Source organism: Neodiprion lecontei, chromosome 6 (assembly GCF_021901455.1).
Source record: "Neodiprion lecontei isolate iyNeoLeco1 chromosome 6, iyNeoLeco1.1, whole genome shotgun sequence".
NCBI lineage: Eukaryota > Metazoa > Arthropoda > Insecta > Hymenoptera > Diprionidae > Neodiprion > Neodiprion lecontei.
Genome location: NC_060265.1, coordinates 31,443,905 through 31,462,257, shown reverse-complemented (window position 1 = coordinate 31,462,257; position 18,353 = coordinate 31,443,905). Strand labels below are relative to the sequence as shown.

Below are 18,353 nucleotides of genomic sequence, written 5' to 3'. Positions count from 1 at the left end.
GTCATGATCTTTCAGAGAATTAAACACGGCGCCATGATTCAATAACTGACATGCACCAGAACAAACAGATGCTACTTCATGCACGACTTACAGACTGCGATAGTTGAGACTGTTACAAAGGTTTGTTTAGCTTATACTTCATTTGCAGGGTACATGTATTGTTTACGCTAGTGAAGGATTTACCGTCATTAAAAAGTATTCATTCGAAAAGTAGGGTACAGATCATAATTATAAAATTGGTTTCCCTGCCATGCCTGAAATCATTACACGAATTTTTAATTATCATGTAGCCAAGTTTAGGAGACTAATTTGCGTCAAGTATTCTTTTCTGGAACAAATTAGGTATGTGGCAGTTTACTGACCGTATATCAAGTGGACAAATTATTAAACTAGTGCTTACGTGTGAATGTAATAGATATTTAGTGTTTATGAGTACGAGTAATTTTTAACCGGAATATTGTAATGCATGAATCATGACCGGTATAGTGGGATTTTTTTACACAATCTTCACAACTCAATTTCTTTATACAATGTGTTATTTTTTAATAGACGACAGAGTGCCTTCCGCGGGATTTACCGTATACCGAGAAAAATCATCTGCGATTTATTGCACGATATTTCTATAGTCATATTTATGAGCCATTTACAGGCTCTCAAGATATGGTGCCGCCGATTTCAGCGGTTGAAACCACACGTTAATTGCAACCCGATACTGTCACAAAAAGAGACGCATTAGAAAACATTGGGCGAGGTATTGCATTCCTCAGGATACTTTCGGGAAGCACTCGTCAGACCACCCAATGTCGTATATTTTCGACTACCCGTGAAAACAGACATAGGTATAAAAACTGGTGGCAAAAATGGAACAATAAATGAAAGTCTAACGATCATACGTGTTGTAATTTCAATAGCGCGCTGCTGGAGGGCATAAATTTACGGGTAGTTTAAGTAGTCGCAGGTTGCGAGTCTACAGCCCGTATTATTCTGGAATCAACTGTTTCGGAGCAATTATTATACTTGAATACATCCTATACACGTGCCAGAGAGATCGTAGGGGTCGTGCGATGAAATATAACACCCTGAATTTGACCGCCTAAAGACAGATCAACATTTAACTTTTCATTGTGCACACACAGTAGGTACGCAAATCGTATAATGTTGTCAATTTCCCACTTACCCCGAGTAAATTTCGTGGCACGTATCCCTCGCGGTGCGCGAGCTTGCTCCACCACCATTCTCGCTCGTTGTCGTCACCTTTCCTGACCACAACCAGGGAGTCGCCATTTTTCAAGGAAAGCTCGTCGCTGTGCTGCGCATCATAATCGAATACCGCATACACCTGTCCGTTGTTCATTATGCCCAGTTTCTCTTGCACGCCTAGAACGTCAGGTTTAGCTAATTATTAATGTTTATAGTGTATACTGAAATCTCAAAATGAATTTCCCTGACTTCCCGGTTTACCAGGATCAGTATACAACCTGTCGACTGTCATACAGATATCCCTGCTAACTGCAGTCTCGTTGTGAAAAACGACTCCGACCTAGATACAGGGAACGAATGTCAAAGCTACACTTGCTTTGAACGTAATGAAATGGTCAATTATGTACATATTACGCAGCCGCAAATTACTCCCAAAGTGAAGAATGCGAAGATCACAATACGATTAAGTATTGCACGACGCGTATTATAATATATCAAGAATATCAAGATCCACCGTAAAGTCTCGCGCCAAGGACATAGAAAAAAACGTCACGCACGACCCGACGCAGTCTCTTTATCGCGAAGAGAATTCTACGGTCTATGCGACGAAAATGTTGTCGGATATTTCTCGCCTTACACGATTAACTGAGAAATTCGATAATTTTTTTAGAATTCGAGTCTGAAGAACTTTCATTGCTCTATTTTAATGCAATCAGTGAACGGATAACTGAGCTGTATGTATAATTTGTCGTATTGCTGCCCTCGTCAAATTGGTCGCTCTAGAATTGCCGTCATCTCAAGACCACACATGTATAAAATTCGTTTAAAAGTCGTATGACTATAAAAATGACATACAGAGGCCGCAGCAAAATATGAATTATCAATAGTTTTCATATGAACAACTCGAAGGAAAACTACGCTGACACTCGTGATAGAATAAAAGCTACAGGGCCTTCTGATGCAGCACTCTTATTTTCCATTTAATGTAAAATGTAGTTTTATGGTATGAAACCTAACCTTGATGTAAAATTTAGAATGAATTTAGTGAGGGGTGGTGAAAATATCCTAATTCAAATATTAGAGTGTGGAAAATTCCACAGTTTCCTCGCGCTGACGTTAGTTTGGACAAAGATATTAGATTTACAGAATACGACCACTCATGGTACGACAGCGATGACAACGAAATCAGATATTTATTAATGCTGAATTCCAGCGTAGATACGTAAATCATGTACCGAATATATTTCACTACCTAATCTATCGTTTGGTAGGGGTCGTGAAATCTAACTTGGTAATGATAGTACTGCTTAGAAGACAGTAATCTAATACGAGCTCGATATTATACAATCATATAAAATGTTTAAATCAGTTTTCAGATACATTATATGTACATGAACCTGGCTCACTGATTCGCAAACAGCAAGTATCACATCTAGTCATGTTATTCCTACAATTTCTATTCGTTTACCATCATTTGGGTGGGAAATTATTGTGTTACACGGTGCGAGCTATAAGGTTGAGGAATCATTATTTCAAGAATATCCATGGCTTGATAATATACCTGTATACTATGTTATACTACATATCATGCTGAGTACAGCATAATCAAAATGTAACTGGTGCAATTTCACTCACTGTATAAGTATTCAGAGCAGCCGTCAAAACCCTCTTCATCTTCCTCACACTTTTCGGCAGCGGTCTCGTGGTCAGAGAGCGTCGTAGCAAATATGCATGCTCCGTGCTCAACCAGAAATCTTACCATCGACAGATTATTGCAGCTGGCTGCGCAATGCAGCGGTGTCCTTTAACATGGCAGAATATACATGATTCAATTATACGAATTCAATATACAACTGCATGGCTGTTGAAAAAAAGTGTCAGTCCTTGTCGCACATTTCTGAGCACAAGATGATTGTATGGCAAGGACTTTAAGATGATCGATTTGAATTCGAGAAAATATGAAATATCTTCATAACAGTATGTTCGCATGGAAATCAATTAGAGAGGTGAAAACGGAGGAATATAACGTAGGTATACTTGCAGGGCATGTAGGTAGAGTGGAGAAAAGAAACTCACCATCCATCGCTATCTTGCGCGTTTACGTCGCAGCCGAACTCTACGAGAAACTTGACGATCTCCAAATGTCCCGCGCATATTGCATTGTGGAGAGCGGTTATACCCTCGTCATTTGCGGAGCTCGGGTTTGCGACCTCCTTCGCTGTCTTCTTCACTAATTCCAATTCACCCTCGAGACTGGCATCCAATAACAAGGCAAGAGGATCAAACGATACCCTGCGTGAGACGTTAGCTTTTCCCGTCGTAGATTTGAGATTACCCTTTTTCCTCCTTATCACGTCAGCTTTGGAGCAGTCTTGATGTTGGTCACTGTCCGTCCTGCCGCGATCGACCATGTCGTTGTTGTTGTTACCGGTACCCTTGGACGCGAGTTTCTCGCCACCGCCTTGCAACGGTTGTCTCTCGTCGGCATTCAGGACGTTCAACGCATCGACGATGTCACATTCCTCCGTCGGTCGCTCATTGTTCGGCTGTTCTAATTGATCCACTTTTTCCGCGGACTCGGGTCTTCGTTTAATCCCACTGTTTTCCGGCAATTCAATCTGATCACTTTGCATGAGATCCGCAGGTATTTCCGTTTCAGGAAAAAGGAATGCGGGGGGCATCTCAATACGTCTGTTTATAGATACGTGTACATTTGACTTTGAGTATCTGAGCTTGGGTTGGTCGGCGAGGGAAGCCTTCTTCAGCGCCAACGGTCGCGCCTTGATTATTTGATGACTCTGGACGTCCGTAGGTGATTCCGGGGGTTCCGAGGTTGGGATTGGAGGAATGTCTTCGTCTGTTTCCACCCTGGGATGATACACCACACTTTCGATCATGTAATTCATTTATATGCTTTTACGCACTTAAATCTAAGTTGGGTCATAACGATACATTACGTATACATACAGTTTGTTTCAGCTGAGAATGCATGTCGAGGAAAATTTAGCCACTAATATATGGTGATAATGTGAAAGTCCTGAATTATTGCACTCTTTTGTCATGCAGATTTCAGTACTCTAATACAAATAAAATAATGGAAAATGTTTAATTCTCAACTGTTGAATGCGATCGAGATGAAAATTTCACAGTTTCTATAATAGAATTGCTTTGAAAACTAAGTTTGGCGTTGGTTTTATAGCGACAGGTTCCACGCTTTGCTGAAATCGACGGAATGGCTATGCGAATCCCCATAATATGATATAGGTATGTATATGAACAACATAAGCAAATGTTACTCAATCCCTTCCGTGGCAAACTTAAAAACAAGTATTTCTCTCCCTTGATGAAGCTCCTCAGCCAATGTTTCCCAAATTCAGTACTAAAAATAAATCAGGAAACTGAGATACATATGGATGAATGAATTTATGGGTCCCTTCAGATACACCAATTTTGAAAGCAACATTGAAAACAGAAGACTAAAGACCGGCGAGTGTATGTGCGAGGGCGAGGGGGACCAGGCAGGACGTACCATCGAGCTCTTCAAAGAAAGGTTATGAAGCATCCTTCCGTTATTAACGTCAATGCAGAGTGTTTGCTTGTATTAAATCTTTGTAGGGATCATATTGCAAAATTAATTCACATTCAGCGCTTACTCGAGACGATTATAGCGTGCTTCGATAAGATCGAGAGATGAGACATTTCGGTGTGAAGCAACTACGCGCACATGCGTACGCGTAGCGTATAGATTCTGTTGTTTCAAATTACAGAAATTCTACGGGTTTTGTTTTTATTTAGGATATACAATCTCTCGTCATCGCCAGATTCAAGATGGATATTTTGAAACTCGTAAAACATACTCTAGAATACCCGTATCTACATAGAGATTCAAAATGTATAGTTCATTCGATATTCTAAATATGATTTGACGAGACAGCAATTTTTAGTTTTTATATTATCAAACTTGATCGAAGGGTAAACCAAGCATTTTGGTGAATTTTATATTTCATTATCATGTACTAGGTAAAGCATATATAGTAAGTAAAATCTATAACGACGAGTCTGTTAATGAAAGCTGTAACAGGTTCATCTCCTCTGGCGGGCTGGACTGGTGGGTTGAGACTTTCGGAGAGTAAAAGCATAAAATGAAACTCACACGATTCTTTCTGCGATGCGACGATGAGAATCATGAAACAACTTTTTTATACAGTAAACTGGTGGGAAACTAGAAGAGACACGTGTCGAGGCGAGGAGAGAGTAAGGGTGAGGTATACGTTCGACGCACTATCAAATGCGGAAGCTGAGGCGAACCGGAAATTTTACGCCGATGGACCCGAGACCCTTTGAACAGCAGACTTACGTATACGACGAGACTGAAGACTCGATCGCACTTGTCTATCAATCAGAGTAATCGAATTCGAGACAAGAGAGAGCATAGAACCCGGGACTCGACTGTTGTGCGTGTCACGAATGCCCCCCGCTGCCCCCCTCCATTCCAACCATTCTATTCTGAGATGCATTATTCCCGACAGTCCACGATCGTCTCGCCAAATCGATCGCGGACTAATTAACATTTATAATTAACCCGGTGATCATGTTGTAATTTCTCACTGAAGAAAATACGCAACCGATATTAAATACACATATAGATGTGCAACCGCGAGTAATCGATGTATGATGTATGTTACCTCCTCCACGTCCTCGACTCCTCCGGACATATTATTTCGAAAACTTCCACCGTTCCCGAAGCGAACGGATAGCGTCTTTTTATTATTTATCCCAAAGATATTTTTTTTAGCCGTACTTGTTGAAAACAAGGTCCATCTGGCGTTAGATTACAAGGCATTTGTTAAGAAATATCCCAAGTCTACAACTCATCGCACTCGTTTTATCTGCGGTACATAATATACATATACATATATATATATATATATATATATATATATATATATCTGTATTTTCAAGTCTGTGCTGAATTGCGTTCACATAAGACACGCATGTTCGGTCCTTTTGTTTCCCTTCTCTCTTCAATTGCTTGCGACATGTCATTTTGAGACTCGAAGATAAATTTTCTGGAGTAAATACATAAATTCAGATGTTACTCTGCGCAAGCCTTAATTATGTATGAATTTAGGGATGCATCAACGGTTAAGATTTCGATTAGCTGAGCCGTCAGAATTTTGTTTTTTTGATGTTGAGCGTAAGTTGTGATAACGGAGGGGTCTTGAGATCTTTCAGAGAAAAAATAAAAGGTAAGCAGCCTTTATACCTGGTTAACAGCTGAGTAAAACAACGTCGTATCTTGGAATTTTTTTCAAGAACATCGTAATTCGGAATTTGATTGAATGATATCGTTTCTCAGCATTTGGTTCAATAATATTGTACTTTAAGGTGCGATTTAGTTTACAAAAAATTTTTGTGGCTGCGAAACTGCAGACTATATATGTTTTTGCCAGAATATTGGCATTGGTTAACTTACAAAATGTGATTAAGATTCGGTCATACGCCGAAAACTGTTATGTATTTGACGCAGATTACGTTCAACTTCAATCTTCAATATTTGTGACGTATCGTTGAACATATATGATAATGTATTAATCATAAATCTGCAATTCATGAAAATAATTAGTAATTATGCACCAAAGTTAAAACATGATATGGGAAGGAAATATTGAATCTTAATCGTATCTCATGAGTTAACCAGTACTTTTATAAAATCATGCGAAATATACATATTTTTGTTTCGATAAAAAAAGAAAAAAAATTACAGATATGCGTACAGGGCGAGTCTATGAAAAATTCGAGAATAGGTGGGAATTACCTGATCAATAGTTGCCGCCCCGCAGCCAATCAAGACCAGTGGTCAGGTAGCTACTAACATTACTATTAATTAAAGCAACGTCGATATCGATATAGGAGGGAAGTTTCGATGATTTGATATTGGCGGCTTATGATAAGCAGATTACCCTCAACTGAAATAAGAAATGTTTAGTAACCAGTTTTCACGATTTCCAAGAAAATTGGTGAAATTGAGAGGCGTCTCCGTTGATAACAAATTTAAGTCAGGAGTGCATTGGGAAACTAGTCGCCATTTGACAAAAGTAATATTTGACAACAAATTCGATATCGTTCATTAGTACAATTGTTTTCATCATTAACATCGGAGTAGTCAATTACGCTATATAGGTGCAGTAAAATGCATAAATCCATTAACCTTCCGGCTAACTTTGTTTCGATCCAAAATAAATTGCGACTTCGATTCTGTACAAATTAGGTAACAATTCATTCCATTTTCTCATGTCAGTTGCATCGACAGTTATTGTCACATAATTTGTGTAGAATTGAACTCGCATTTTCTTTCGGACCGAAGCGAAACTTGCCGAAAGGTCAAGTCATTTGTGCATTTTACTGTAAATACGTACATCCGAGATGATAGCCGACAGAGCCAACGAATACGTGAACGTACTTCTTATTAACTCATCTAACTGGCTACAGGGCGGCAATTATTCGATAAGAAGCTCCTCCTATTTCCGCAGTTTGTACCTACTCACCCTGTACATGGGATATTCCACTCGAAACAGTGTGGTTTTCGGTCGCTGGTCACCGAATTTAATGTCCGGCCAGAATCTCATACCTTACGATCTTTTGAAGAGTGTTCCATAGTTTTGGATCCCAAGTAATTCTTGACTCCCCGAAAATCGCGATTGAAAGAATTTCATTGGGGTTTTCCCGATTCACTTGAAAATTTTACCGAACATAGTTCAAGTTGTGAAAAAAGTGTGGTATCATTTTCAACTAGACGTATTTTTTTGTTCGCCATCAATAAATTGTTGAAGAAATTATTCTGGACAGAAAAGTTTTTCGTTACCAGGGTTTTATTGAGATCAAATTCGGACGCCAAATGCTGACACAAAGCGGTTTAAAATACAACCATCATGACACGAATAATTCCTACGTTTTTGGCGTGTGAACTCTATGCTCGCGCCGCCCCGTGGGGAATATCTAAAACGCCCTATTTAGGATAGAACAGCAGCTGATAAATGTAAAAAAATATACGTAAATAAATAAATTGCGGTAAGTTTCAAGTACAATGATATTAATTTTATCGGACATTTGTGCATTCGGACAGTGCGCATTTACCAGTAAAAATTTTATCGAAGGAGAGAAGCTAATCAACGCTGAACATATTACTTATTGTGGTAAAGATAACCAGGAAACTGGTCCAACTGACTATTATTACATTACTGCTTATGTATCACAAGCTTTAAATATTAGAGAAAAACCAAATGGAATCTCTTGCATGATAAAGAAACATAGTCAAATTGAGGATATGTCTTGCAGTTGCGAAGCCGGAATATGAAAAATTCTGAAATTTAATTTATACTCATTGTTAGCGGGATATGTAATGTCGAAGCTCGCAATGTGCACTCTTGCCATATGGCATAACCAGGCGGACTCACGTTCGCCACAACTTTACTCACCGAACACCTTGAAAATTGACTCTTGTAACGGAAAATACATCCGTACAGCTGCGCAATTTACAAATCTCGTTTCTCTCGTGCGAACTTTATCTCAATTTTATATTAATTTCCTACCTCATGTGTGTACATATATTAGTATATTGAGCTTCTCATTTTGGTTTTGATCCTGAATTTTAGTCGAGTTTTCTAACGGTCTGACTTTCACATTTTCCGCTTTGTGCATAAACTTTGTTTCCGTAGCCCCTCGACATTTCTGAGGTGGCTAAAACAAGAGGGGTCAGAATCGACTTCACTCGGGTGTACACCATACACGCATACCTATAATACAAACACATTCATACCCATGTACGAGATTAAGTGATTTATAAATGCGTATATAGCTACCTCGCCCCAACGACAACCAAGGCCTTTCCATCGGCGATATCGGAACTGACTTCGACTTTCTCGTGGTGAATCAATCTGGGCGGAGGGTTGGGTTTGTTAGGTTTCGGTGGTAGAGCAGGCTTGATCTTATCATCCCCCCTTGTGAGCCTCCGGTCAGAGTCATACTTCAGTCGTTCGTACTCGTATGATTTATCCGGTAATTTATTTCCGGAAAGTTCGAATTTGGTAGGGTGGTCATACTTTGCCGTGTGGTGGTCGAACTTTGAGTTCTGAAGCAACATATGTCCAGCTGCGTTATCAAATATTGAATGACTTTGTTCCTGTTTGAATTGTTGCAATGATTGTACATGTTCATACTTGGCCAAGAGTTGATTGTTGTCATTATACTTTGCGGAGTGATCAAATTTTAATTGTTGCTGCTCATATTTTATTTGCATATGGTCGTATTTACCATGGGTTTGATCATGCCTTGCCGGTTGTTCGTAAGGTTTTATCGATTCTCGCCGCTCGTCAAACTGGGATTGTAAATTATCGTACTTGACTATATTTTGGTCAATCTTCGTTACGGAATCTGCCTTGATCACGTTGTCGTTTTGCGCATCATTACTAGAATTCGTGTTTGGCGATAATTGCTGGTTCTGCTGACAGTGAATTTGAGTTTGATTCTGACTTTGAGCGAAGGGATTTCCGGAGTAGTTGGCTTGTAAATTCGCCGAGCATTGTGTAAGACTTGTTCCGTTCGTCAAAAGATTTGATGAACTTTGTGATTGATTATTATATATGTTATCGCTGATTCCACTACCTTGAGATATATGCGCTTGATTGATGGCTGCGAAGTTTTGTCTTTGGTTCGCGAAATAGTTGTGCTCTTGGCCATTTGAGTTGTAAGCTTGCGTGGCTGGTAATTGTCCGTGGCCTATCAAGCTCAATGTCTGTGGCATTACGGGATGAATCTTTGTCGAAGATGTCTGATAAATAGGCGATTTTACCGGAAAACTGGGTGCCACGCTAGATACGGGCTTCTGATGAAACGTCATAGATCTGTAGTTCTGATTGTGCAAAAGAGATTGTGCGACGTTGCTGACAATATTTGTACCGGAGCAGGAGTTGCCATCACCGTGTTGTTTTTGATTATGAATCCTCAAGTTTTGTTGATCACCAAAACTGTAGACGGTGTTGTTGTTGTTGTTGCCATTGCTGTTGCTGTTACTGTTGTTATTGTCGTTTTTGTTGCTGTTGTGGTTATTGTTGTTATTGTTGTTGATGTTGCTGCTGTTATTATTATTTGTGGTAGTAAGGTTGCCGATGCTGCTATTGCTATGATTACCGCAGTTACTGTTGCTGCTTGTGTCGTTATTGTTGCTGTTGGTAGTGGTGGTGCTGGTGGTGGTACTAGTGGGGGTGCTCATGGTGGTGGAGGTAGTACCTTTCGTACTTTCGTTAGTGTTAGTGCCAAAAGCGACCGCGATAGTTGCAGCAGTATGAGAGGTAAGAGTGACGATAGTGGTTGATGCGGTGTTGGTAACGCTCGCGCTGGCGACGCTCAAGTTGTTTTTGGCTATGTTATTGTTCGTTGGATGCACAAAGTTGAGGATCGTCGGTGACTTCAGCGGCTGGGATTGGCCTTGGACGTGGGATTGCGATTGACTGTGGGCAATCTGATGTCCGTATTGCTGAAACGACCTTTGGCCTATCTGCGATGCGCTCGCGCTGTGTTGTATTTTGTTTTTATTAACGTCATCGTCAATTTTGAAGTTGACGGCAAACTTTGTATTATACGGCAATGTTTGGTACTTCGGATCATTCTTGTTCAATGAAAAATCATCATTAGGTATGTGCGAGTATGGCTCTATGGCAGCAATGTTACCTGCCGGCCTCGTTTTGTTGCTAATAAACTCAAGTTTTGAATCGGCAAAGTTTGAGTGATTCACACTGACGCGTTGATTTGATCCTAATTGTTGACTCAATCGTTGGTTCAGTGCTCTTTTACGCTGGAGCCGGCCCTGGAGTTGTGCTATCCTTGCATCTATGGCTGCCATTTCCGCCTGGCGTTGAACCAAAGCCAACCTTTGCTGGGACACAACTTGGTTTTGCTGTTCGTTCATTTTGTTACGGTACTAGAATCAGAAATTTATGCCAATTTATGATAACTCAATCATGTTTCTGGAAAAAACTGCGAATTATTCACATACACATTCGACAAACGCAAGCGTTACTATAATTTAAAATAGCTTCTACGTCCACCCCCAAAATAGTACGTAACAACCGGATGTCACGTTCCTCCCCCAACTCCGACTCACGGTAATGCCACACTATCCAGGTCCTTCGCCCACCAATAATACGGGAACGTATTTCTTGATTGGCCGGTCTAGGGCGTTTACTGTTGTACAAGAATTAGATAATCTAGAAAAAATTTTGTTCGCTAATATGTGTATCAGTCTTAACTGTAGTTTTGACGTAATTAATGAAACTATATAACGTATAGGTTCATATTACTGTAGTGTGATAGAGTATTGCTATTGCAAAGCTTTCGATTCTACACCAATAAAACATAGCTGAACGGGGCTGTTTGTAACTATTTCGTAAAAATCGCCACATCTCCGTAGTACGTCCTTCTCGTTAAAAATTATGCACGCATCCGCGCTTGCATAAAAATATGTTTTAATTCAGACACTATACAGACAGCTTTCGAAGAAGATTTTCGTACACTTACGCTAGTTAATTTTATAGCAATTGAGGCATACTATCCCAGAAGCTGTACGTGTATGTGCTTTGGTTTTTTCTTAAAAATGTTGCTATTGAAATGTCTAGTTTCAATTACAAATACGCCTTGAATTTCTATGAATGCAGTATAATATTCGATAGGCACAATTAATGCTCTAAATTTTGATTAAGAGACGGCGATTCGGTGGATGGCGGGTAAAGAATGAGCCCAAGCTGTAGGTTTGATATTTGAATTTGGAGCTATGCAAAATCATAACAACAACTGGTTAGCAATGAAACTGTATCGCATTGCCTACTCTTGCAATAGATCCACTATCTTAATCTTCATACGGATAAACTTTGTGTATACCACATAGAAAAATAAATTTAGGTACATTAATATATTTTTTAGTCACCATGAGTTCTCTACGCAGTTTTTCAAGTTCCGCGCTCGCGGGAGTTGGTAGATGTTCGGTCCCATTGTTGTGTCGACCCCTCAATTCCTCCAGTTGCCGGGTCAACTCTTCCACTTTGGCTACCGCTAACGACAGTTCTTTTTCCTTCTCATTGAAAAGCGCTCTGATGCAGTCGAGGTCGGACGCTAAATGTTAACATCAATATAACAAGCATAAATTGCCAATATGAATCAAAGTGTATGATTTGTATAACGTATAGCTGTTCAAAGTCAGTTCACTTGTTACGTGTGAAAATTATTTTTCGTGACATTGTACATGGTACATGACTTATAATTAGAAAGGAATAGAAATTGCATTGCTCGACGGGTTTCATCCTGCATTCGCGGTATAGATCATCTAGAACACGTCAGCAGTCAGTGAAACTGCGCTACAAACCAAGTAGCACACAGTCGACTCACATTTGACTTATTGTCGGCGGAAAATGAAGTCAACCAATCGGAGACTGATGAAGAGTTGACTACATGTCAACCATACGTTCACAAATATCTGCCATAGGTTATCAGTTCACAGTCAATAGTGTACAAATCGACTGTAAAATGATTCATTATTGTCAAAAATCAGTCAAGCGAAACTTCAATCTTTCGAGAATTGCTTCAACAACACTTCGCGAAACAGTGAGGTCCAACTTCACAATATATACTTGCCGTAAGATCGTAACCCTTGGCATGTTTTTTCTTAACTTTAAAACAGAGAATGCAGGCGATAAATTTTTCGTACATTTCATTGTGAGTTAATTTTAATGCTTCACAGCTTTTTCTACAATTCAAATGTTTTTTATTCAGATTTCAGCCATCCAGAACGCTTTTTGTACAGGTTTCTGTAGGCAGCAGGTATTTCTCGAAAACTAAAGGAAAAATTTTTTTTTCACGCATAATCGTATAACGAATATACTTGGTAAAGTACGTACTCGTTTCACGAGGCAATGCATTCTTGGACTTGCAAATCTTAATTTCCATAGGAAATATTATCGCGAGGTAAGTCGGTAGAAAGGCGAAAATATCTGAGGAAGTCTTTCAATGGCTTCTTTGGAAGAAACGCTCTTAAAGGAGATACTTCCATCGCACCGTGGCTAGGCGCAAGGGTTGTGCCAAAAGTTATGAATCGATCCCTCAATTAGATAACATCATACTTAATGCGAACATGGAAAGATTCTCAAACTTTCTATGCCAAATTAAATGGCAATAGTAAATTGGAAAATATTGCCTAAATCGAAATCTTTTCTCCGTTTCTGGGTTCCCTAAATCCGACGTTGTTCAAGTTCGATGACATGATATACTATAATTGAACATTATTATTTAACAGTAAAATACAGAAATCCAAATTTCGATGAATTAAAGAGATTTAAGGCTGTCAGCCATTTCCAGAATGCTTCTCGGGTAAAATAAACCATCTATGCGCACAATGTACCAAATATACGCGTGCATAACTTAATTACTTCAAACACCGTCGCGACATACAAATTCGCCCACACTCATAATCTTGCTACCGAATTCAACCTTTTTAATTCTTATTTTCTGAGATTTTCTGAATCCATTTCAGATTCGATTCAAGTAAAAATTATCCTTGGGGCGCGTTACACCGTAGTCGGAAAAATGCTGCAGGCTCTTGGTCAAATATCTGACAATCGGTAAACCTGTACTACGAATATCAGTGCTTAAATCACTGAATTACACCCAGGCTCTGAATCGGAAAATCATAGAAAAATAAATAAATCAGTAATACCATCTTGTGCTTCGATATTTTGATTATTCGTCAAGATTGATTAATTACCAGCTGAAATCAAGTTCCGAATGACGTGAAATATACTCTACAGATACATTGCAGCGTAAAATGTCAACGGTAAATTAAAAGCATTACGTGATAGTCGAGATGGTTATTAAATTTGTGTAACTTACTGAGCGTGGCATTGTTCGCTCTTGACTGATCAGTCTGCGATCTCAGAAGCCTGAGGCGATTGAGCTTGCTCTGTTGTTGATCTAGACGATGCCTCAACCTTGCCAGTCTGTCCTGCTGTGCTGGCTCCTGAAAATATATCATCGATTACGTTTATACATATATCTCTCGTAATATATTCCGTTTCATTTTTATTTTAAACCTTTCAAATTCAGACATCGTGTATACATGACGTATATGTATAATCAAGGAATAAGTATGTAACAACAAATTCGTACATTTATTTTCCACGTGTATGAATTTTAATGCTACGTGATCTTGCGAATCGGGGTGGCCGTCGAAAAGATTTAGACAGCACCTGAAAAAATTAACTGTACCTATCTGTAATCCATTCGATACGATTGCTAGTCAAAGGCTCTTAGATTATACATTTAATATGTATACGTGGGGTCATCCAGCTCAACTCTACCACCCTCCGGACTTCAACCACGTATGCAATACATTCAAGATATTTATGAAAACACCGTTTCAGTCGAGCGAAAGAATTGATGCATTGGTAACTTGACTCTAGTTAAATCGAAAATTGAGCATGAAGACCAGGCAGTTCTAACATTATCTATTGTGATGTGAGAAAATTTCGTTCTAGAATATTAGCCATTGAATTTTTTGATAAGTTTAAAATCCATTTTAATAGAGCTGGAAGTTGACAAATGGTCGAATGCTTACATTTTTTCATTAATAATATAAAATAAGAAATGCGTTTTCAAATCCATTTAAAATCCGAAGTACAAAATGTCATTTTAGGAATTGTCTTATTGTAGCCATTGAATACCGAAACTATAACCCGAGATAAAAAAAAAATCAGGGGAGGTACTCTCGCATAGTACGATGAAATTTCAAAAGGAAGAAAAAATCTAAGGTATTGAAAAGTGAAGGGTAAACGAGTTGAACTGAATCCGCCCATTTACATATATCAACCTTATGGTGATTCATCGGAGTTCGAGTTATCCACACGTGAATGCATACCCATTCGCACATAAGATATACCTATATCCATACTTCGCCGATGCGGATAATCTTATTCAACGATACGGTACAAGGGTGAAGGTTTGAAATCGAATATGACATTCCAACCGCACGAATTTACATATTTCGCGTAATAAGTACGAGTCAGTTATTCACGTCAGCTGTCTCAGGAATCTATTGAAAAGTCGCGAAATTACTCCAGAATACTCCAGATGCCCCGTACGTTCACTATACTCGTATTGGAATTGAAGACATGGATGGATGGAAAATTCTACTTTTGAAAATAAAGAGAACAATGTGGGAAAACTGTAGCCGTGCCGTCAACAAATACATTATTTTATTTTTTTACACACACACGCGCGCGCGCGCATATATGTATATACCTGTAAGCAGGCATACGTGAATAAATGTGATTTTTTCAAACAAAATCATCGAAATCAGTGTCATTTATTGGCGTGCAACAGTTTAGACATTCTTTTTCTAATCTTGTGACCTGCGTACCCCTTGCGCACAACCGCCGCTTGCAACCAGTTGAAATAGGCATTTAAATATTATGATGTTCACGGCGCATATGAATAGCCCTTTGACAGAAGAGGTCAATTGGTTTTTGGCTCTTTTCTTATATACATGCATGATATAGTTTGAGTGGGTTGCGTCGATCAAGTTCACTCACAATCAGAGCTAAAATATTAAGTAAAACGGTATGTAGAGTTTGACCGTAAGTTTTCATTGCACTAATTATCCCGAAATGGGTCTCTTAAGGGAGGAACAACGTTAGACCAATTTCGACCACGCAATTTTTTTGGTTTTGGCACAATAAAACATTTCAAGCGTGAGCGACATTTTTTTTTAAACTCCATTTGATTATACAGGGGGCCCATTCTAGCCGCCTCTTTTCTGTATAATATAATATAAAGATTTCTGTAAGCAATGAGAGTTAGTAATTTTGTAGCAATGATCTATCACCAAGTCCTGATTCACCCCAATTCTGTGCATAATATTGAAGGACGTGGTTGTAACCTGTGCGCCCCGGAGCACGGCTAGGCGAGTTTCCCTCTGCTCCAAGAGTCGCTTCTGCTGGGCGATCTCCCTCTGTTGCCTGGCCGCCATATTCTCCAGTTCGCTAAGCACCAGCACAGCCCCGCTACCTCCCACTGGTAACTGAAAAACGAAATTTCAACATCAAATTTCTGACTCTTATACTATATTTATCGTTCGCGATTGCACTCTATCGTCGTGGAGAACATAGTCGTATGATCAGTCGGACGCACCGGGATATACATATTTTACATAAAACGATTGACAATGAGTATGCATACAACGCATGTAGATGTTATAACATTATGCTCATTGTTAGTGTATTCCATATACGAAGCGGGCCACTCGAGGCAGCCGAGGTGGCTCTGTGAGCTTCACTAACCGCTGTAGGGTGGACTCTCTCTCTCCCTCTCTCTCTCTCTCTCTCTCTCTTTCTCTCTCTCTCTCTCTCTCTCTCTCTCTCTCTCTCTGTGAGTAGAGACTAGAGGATAGCGCCGAAGTGTGCGTAGTAAAGGTATAGGACTACGTTACAAGATGTATCAGCCCTGCAGCGCAGGTTGGCGTTAGTAAATCGACGTTCAGAGCAACATTTAGACGGATGTTAGGAATCCCGACGGACCGGTCTCAAGTTCGGTGTTTACTCAAAGACTCAATATCAGGTCCTGGAAAATGACAGTCTGAGTATCCACCAAGCACCGTTTGACATGAGAGAAAAAAAGTTTAAAACCACGTGTAGACTGACTTTGGGATTCACGTCGTCTCAGCCTTGGCTCCAATGGCAAGTCGAGGGTTAATACAAGATCCGGGGAAACGACAATCGACTATTTACTCAGCACTAGTTGATACCGCTGAACCGTTGGTGCGACCAACTCCCAATCGCCAAAGTTGGATCAAGAAGAGGCCGTATTGCAGGTATTGGCAAACTCCACATGGGCTAGCCCGTTTCGAGAAGCATTTCCCGTATACCTTACACCGCAGGGTAAATCATGAGTTAACACTCGTAGAGATCCATCAATAGAAGTAACGACATTTGATATTACCTGAAGCCCAGATGTGTGGCTAATCGCTATATCTTGGTAAAAAGTCAGAGTAAGCGAGATATATTATGTGTTTACTTGTTGTTGTATGGCAATGAGAGAGAGAGTCGCTTCAATTAGGGATTTCAGGTAATATCACGTGCCGTCACTCGCGCTGACATACATATTCGCTGATGCTCCAATTCAATTTCTTTTCAGAGTAACGAAAACGTTTCAAACGTTGGGGAATGATCGTGTTTGCTATTCTGCTTGCAGACTAATGGATACAGATTTAGAAAATTGATGCAAAATTACGGAGAACATGGTATTCACAATCAGATATCAGTACAGCGTAGCGTAACTTCCAGATACCTAACTGAGGATCTATTGTAAGTTAGTTACTGTATATTCAGTGTTTTTATCAATTTTCTGAACTTTCTTCAATTACATCACAAATACAAATGTAAATATTATCATTTCCTAAAGGTTGAAGCGATTTTGTTATTCTGGCGGGAAAAAGTGCAAACTATGATTTGTTCACTTTGTCAGCACTGTACGAAATTCCCGCAACATCTTCACCATAGAATAAAGTCTTATCGATAATTAAATAATTTATCGATAATATAACGAACACATTTTCGTATTTTAGTCGTATTTGAGACTTTTTTTCTATCAATCGACCTAGCGTGAGCGCTGTAACCTTACCTTTCGAAATCGTAAAAGAAATTGTTTCTACAGCTATACTATATCAGTCTTCACACGAAAGATTTTCTTTCCATACCCGTGCGTTAACAACATTTTGGGTCTACTGTTAAAATTTACGATAATCTGAGATCCGCCTATCATGATAATTCAATGTAAAGAAAGCACACTAGTTCATTTGTCATGGTAGACGTGAGTATTGCTTCCTTATTATAAAACTGTAAATTAAATTATTCGTAAATATTATTTTCTGCGAATGACGAGGAATAAAAATGCATTTGGACTCTTGTGCTTTTGGTTTCATGCCTAAGACCGTCGATTCTGTTCGTTAAACTAGCTATTCCAATTGGTCGAGCATTGTTCGTGACTTTTGTACAATACCGATTATCACAGACACAGAACCGGTACTATCAGACCTGCAGGCATAAGTAAATGCG

The 18,353-nt window shown here is 39.4% G+C and overlaps 1 protein-coding gene across 7 annotated transcripts in view; it reads right to left on the bottom strand.

Annotated features, from left to right (window-relative positions):
- The window catches only part of LOC107225292 (apoptosis-stimulating of p53 protein 1), a 34,480-nt gene that overhangs the window by 4,186 nt on the left and 11,941 nt on the right, over positions 1-18,353 (bottom strand). For 6 of the 7 annotated variants that reach the window (XM_046743875.1, XM_046743872.1, XM_046743870.1 and 3 more), the window contains 7 exons: positions 16,142-16,321; positions 14,137-14,263; positions 12,182-12,366; positions 9,063-11,179; positions 3,277-4,068; positions 2,836-3,002; positions 1,178-1,377 (listed from right to left, as the gene is read on the bottom strand). In XM_046743875.1, the coding sequence (XP_046599831.1) occupies positions 1,178-1,377; positions 2,836-3,002; positions 3,277-4,068; positions 9,063-11,179; positions 12,182-12,366; positions 14,137-14,263; positions 16,142-16,270 (3,717 nt within the window). In that variant the 5' untranslated portion in view covers positions 16,271-16,321. The remainder of the gene's footprint in view (positions 1-1,177; positions 1,378-2,835; positions 3,003-3,276; positions 4,069-9,062; positions 11,180-12,181; positions 12,367-14,136; positions 14,264-16,141; positions 16,322-18,353) is intronic. The other variant, XM_015665711.2, reaches the window with a different exon arrangement.